Source organism: Lampetra planeri, chromosome 18 (assembly GCF_965212315.1).
Source record: "Lampetra planeri chromosome 18, kcLamPlan1.2.h2, whole genome shotgun sequence".
In the NCBI taxonomy this organism is placed as follows: Eukaryota; Metazoa; Chordata; class Hyperoartia; order Petromyzontiformes; family Petromyzontidae; genus Lampetra; species Lampetra planeri.
In genome coordinates, this window is record NC_136124.1 from 6,753,962 (window position 1) to 6,759,489 (window position 5,528).

The 5,528-nt window shown below is 45.5% G+C and overlaps 1 protein-coding gene across 1 annotated transcript; it reads left to right on the top strand.

The window, feature by feature from the left end:
- Nucleotides 1-53: 53 nt before the first annotated feature.
- LOC144723558 (mediator of RNA polymerase II transcription subunit 29-like) lies at nt 54-3,544 on the top strand. The gene is made up of 4 exons (XM_078602398.1): nt 54-293; nt 1,117-1,175; nt 2,281-2,365; nt 3,080-3,544. Exons 1-4 carry the CDS (start codon nt 159-161, stop codon nt 3,293-3,295), a joined length of 495 nt encoding a protein of 164 aa, XP_078458524.1. The 5' UTR covers nt 54-158; the 3' UTR covers nt 3,296-3,544.
- Nucleotides 3,545-5,528: the final 1,984 nt, after the last annotated feature.

Here is a 5,528-nt window from a genome sequence, read left to right on the forward strand (position 1 = left end):
CACCCCGAAGTCTCGCGTGTGACGTCACCCTTCAAAGCCTGGCGCGGTGACGTCACCCCGCAAAGCCTGGGGCGGTGACGTCACCCCGAAGTCTCGCGCGTGACGTTGCCGCGCAGAACCTGGCGCGACGACGTCACGTGACGAGCAGGAGAGACGCAATGGCGATTCCGCTCGGTGCTCAGCAGCAGCAACAACAAATGCAACAACAACAGCAGCAACAACAGCAGCAGCAGGACTTTGACCCCGTGGCGCGAGTAAAGATGCTGTTGCCGCAGCTCAAGGAGTGTCTGCAGGTAACGGCACTCAAATCCCGGCTGCTGTTGTTGTGTGCGGCGCGAGTTGCCGCCCGGGGGGGTCGGTCCCCTCGATCGGTCACTCGTCTCCGCTCACCTCCCCGCGCACACGCGTCTTTGTCTTTCTCTTCCATGGCGTTTCACAAACTTTTAACGACTCGCGCCGCACGCTGTAGTTGTAGGAATTCAACCGGGGTGACCCGGCTATGTAACTACATCCGGGTCGAGCACGGGAACGGCACGGGTATAGCACGGGAACGGCACGGGTAGAATACGGGAGCAGGATGGATAGAATACAGAAACGGTACGCGTATAGCACGGAAACAGCACGGGAACGGCACGGGTATAGCACAGGAACAGGATTAATAGAATACAGGAACGGCATTGGGAAACACGGGAACGGCACGGGTATAGCACGGGAACGGCACGGGTAGAACACGGGAGTAGTATGGATAAAATACAGGAACGGTACGCGTATAGCACGGGTATAGCACGGGTAGAACACAGGAACGGCATTGGGAAACACGGGAACGGCACGGGAACAGCATGGGAACAGCACGGGAACGGCACGGGTAGAACACGGGAGTCGTATGGATTGAATACAGGAACGGCACAGGTATAGCACGGGAACGGCACGGGTATGGCACGGGTATAGCACGGGAACAGCACGGGAACGGCACGGGTAGAACACGGGAGAAGTGCAGGTAAAACACAAACATGATGAGGCAGAGCCTTTCCCTACATTCTAATCAGCAGAAATGTGCACATGTTATAGTTGGGCTCTAACGGGATTGTGACGCGTGTTTTTTTTGTTTGTTTACAGAATCTTATGAAAATTGCTGCTCAGAACCTGAACCAGAACACGGCGATTGATAATGGCTTGTGAGAAGCACTTGCATTGCAGATCTCCATTGCACACTTAGTTTTTCCACCCTTTGGGTTTCTTACAATTCTAGTGCAGGACTCTGTGTGTGTATATATATATGTCGATATTGGGGGGGAAACGTTGGTGTTCAGAAAGCACGGTTGGCTATGGGGCCGTCCATAAATGACGTCACGCACCTATGGGGGGGGGTCAGACATTTGTGACGAGGGGGGGGTTGAGAAATGGGACGTCACATCAAAATGCGCAACTTTAAATAAATATAGAATTGTTACAACACTAATTTAGATTAATTTTCATTATTAACTATTTGATTATTTAATGTACTAAGGTCATCTTTAATTTATTCCATGAAGGAGCATTTTGCTTCTCCGTGGGAGAATGGAGAAGCATACACTTTGAACATTTTTTAAAATTGTTATTAAACATTTTGATTCTACCAGGGCTTTTCATTCTCTGGAATGAATGATTGTTATAATTGTACTCTCCATTTTGCTTCTTTCTACTACGAAGTTTCAAGTATTTTTTATAGTTATAATTACTTTAAATATTTTATAATTATAAGATAATTTCAATATAATATTTTGAACATCTGCAGTTTTAGTTAGACGCTGAATATTTTCAAGTTAATTTTATGCTAAATGTAAGCTTTCCAACTCTTTTTAATACGCGTTTTCTCCTACATCAGAATGCAGCGCCACATTAAATACGCACTACAATGACAATAATTTAAATCGATTTAAAGCATGTTTTATTTTCAAAATGGTTTAAAGCATGTTTTATTTTCAAAATGGAAATATGGTTTTTGGGAGGGCAGAGCTTTGTGACATCATATTTGAGGGGGGTCTGACTTTTTGTGACGCCGTGTGACGAGGGGGGGGTCAAAAATCGTCCAAAATCGCGTGACGTCATTTATGGACGACCCCTATGTCGATATTGGGGGGAAAACGTTTGTGTTCAGAAAGCACGGTTGGCTATGTACGGTGCAAAAGAAGTTCAACAACCTACATATCCACACTTGCCAGTCTACGTCCGGCTGTGTATGTGCAGAGGGGGAAGTGATGTTGCGCAAGGAATGTACTGTCATGCCTTTGTCTCCTTCAGGAAGAGCAGTGACTCGCCCATTCATAGATTTGACAAGTGCCTGGAGGAGTTTTATGCCATCTGCGATCAGATCGAGTTGTGTTTGGTAAGTCGTCGTGAATTGCCGCTCCGAGCCACGTCTTAATAAGTCGCATGTTTACAGTTATCCGACTGGACGTCACAGAGATGTCGCAATCGGCTGTCCGTGAGGCCGGGTCCACACCAGGGCGATCCGATCCACAACTCAGCGACGCATTTCATGACGTGCGCATGAGCCAACTAAGGTTACAATCCTCAATGGCATTTCACTTCCTCGTTGCACAACTACTCGTTCGGATGTGGAAAAAAGCAGTTGCAGCCGATTTTTAGTTGCGCCAACTCGAAAGCGATCACAACCAACCGCTCTTACCTGTTGAGCCTGGTGGAGTGTACGTAGAAACATGCATTTAGATTATTTTGCTGCTTTAATTTTCCAGATAAGCCGAAAGGTTGCGCTATCATGTGGCCAGGTCGCTTCTGAAAAATAAAAAGGGGTGCAAGGCTGCACGTGTGTGTATATCGACTTTCTTACGTAGAAACACGTGGGCTTTGCCTGGTAGGATGGGGATGGTTTAGTTTTATTTGTATGTTTTTTGGGTGATTTGTTTACCTTTCTTGGACTTTGTATTACGTTTTTGTACTGTTGTAACATTATTACCCACCCCTACTGGACATCTGTAAAAAAAGCTTTATAGCTCATCGGATTCCTCCAGCATGAATAAATATTCGTGTTGTGTAGATGAATTTGTGTAGATGAATTTGTGCGTAACGTGCATCGCAGAGGCTGGGCTACGAGTGCATCTCGCAGAGCGTGGACAGCGCCAAGCACTCCCCCAGCCTCGTGCCCACGGCCACCAAACTGGACGCCACACAGGCCGACAGCCTGTCTTACGGGCAGTACCTCGCCATGATCAAGTCCCAGATCTCCTGCGCCAAGGACATACACAACTCGCTGCTCGAGTGCGCACGGCGCATCTCCAGCAAGGGGCAGATGTAGAGGCTACCCACATAGCGAGCAAGCGGAGACCGTGGACGCACGTTAACCGACTTTAGTCTTTGTTTGAACTCTCTTAAACGTCTCTTCATGAAGAATGTGGGGGGGGGGGGGATATAAACACATTTCGTATTTACATTTCATATTCCTGTCTCTCATTGTCGTGTAAAGACCTTGCCGCATTTCCAAGAAATGTAACGCAATGTAAGTCGTGACTGCATATTATTATTAAATTTGTTTGCACAAGCCTCACCGAGTCTCAATTAATTCTCAGACAAGTCCTAAGTTTTTGCAATAGAGGTCGAAGATGGCTACATTTCCCATCAATTACTGCAAGTCGTTTAACGCGGTAGATTCATTTCTGAAAAATGCATTAAGCGAAGTTTCCCCACAAAGTAACAACAAAGTTTGCCGAGATACGATGTACACACACGGTAACATGGCGTGACATAACCCGAGGATACGCCGCCACGTTGCGATATCATTCCGTGCAGCTCCAAGTAGTTACTCATCGACCGGTCAGAAACCGCATTAGAACAGGCGCGTACCACATTGAGCGAAGCGTACCCTAATGTTTTCAGCGAAAAAGCGTTGTGTGAACGTGATAAGCGAGGGCTTACTTAATGTTTTGGAATAAACACATGCACCTTTACACACAGGAGTGTGGACATGCGTCCCTCGAAGATAAAGTAGTGGGTATCTGCCATTGGTGTAAAAACAGGAAGCGTGCAGGTGACAGAGGATTGTTGATGCATATTTACATGTCCTCTCTTGGTTAATATGGGCAGCAACAGCATAGCCTTGTATTCTTAGGTTTTATCGGTAAAGTCACGTTGGTAAAAAATAAAAGTAATAATAGAAATAAAATAATAAATCACGATACAGTAAATCTAGCTGACGGTCCCACCTGATGACAGAGACTTGTGTTGCCTGAGAAACGTCGTGATTTATTATTTTATTTCTATTACTACTTTTATTAATTTAATTTTTTACCTACGTGACTTTACCGAAAAAACCTAAGAGTATGAATCCTTGCAGTCACGAAAGCTTCGAATCTAGAAAAGCATAGCCTTGGCAGACTGGTTAAGTTGTGACCTGAGATTGTAAAGTGGATGGAGCAGGCATGGAGGGAGGGTTGTGGGCAAACTGATAATAAACAAACCATCTGGTTAACATGAAGAAATGCAGGTGCTGCATGAATGCAAAGCCTCAGTACGGGATGTTGAATGCTGCCGTGTTGGAAAAGTCCATGACATTGCCAGTGAATTTTAATAATCCAGCGAGCCAATGCACTGTTTGCAGTGGCCATGGTAGGATGCTCAGGTGTGGTTCATGTATCTATGCCTCATTTATAATGACCATGGTATTGTGCTGTATGCAAATGGTTTACAAGAGGCATTTGTGCAACGTGTACATGGCTCTCCCATTCACCTGAAATGACCCCACTGGAATTTTCTGTTGTGGGATGACAGAAAATTGTCTGCGAGACAAAAAAAACTCGAGATAGCAATAACCTTGGCTTGCGTATCACTGATGGTTGTAAACAAACCACACTGGTCATGTTGAACGCAGCGCTTCGGGAGTGTTCGATCATGATGTGTACTGAGATTGGTGGGAGACACGTAGAGGCTTTGAAATAACATCTTCTCCCGAGTCAGAATGGCAAGTCCTCGCTTAACGCGGGGGTTGCGTTCCTGAAAATTTCTGCACAAAGTGAATTTGCGTTAAGCGGGGAATAATTTTCCCATAAGGAATAATGGTAAGGGTGGGGTGTGTCATTCCAGCCCGTAATGTTTATATTTTACAGTACATGTGTTTTGTTTAAATGTGTTGTGTTTATAAAGTATTTCTATAAATATTCTATGCGTGACAGTTGTTTAAATTTAAAATGTGTGCGTGAGAGATACGACGAGTGAAAAACGTAAGGGAGTGGACAGCGATAGACTGTAGTTGACGCTACGCACACAAAAATGCTGCCGGAGCGAGGAAACCACGCCGTGTATCACAGCGCACATCACTCTACAGTACCAACTCCCAGCATCACCGAACAACACCGAAATCGCTCATAAAAGTAGTCCGTTACGTTCGATTAAAGAAAAAATGTGTTAAGGTGACCACGCGTTCAACGGGGATTTACTGTATAAATTGATCACCCTGTGTATAGTAGGTATACGCACAGCAAGTGGGCAAGTGATGAAGGTTTTTTGTTGATCGAACAAACTCCAAAACACACGGA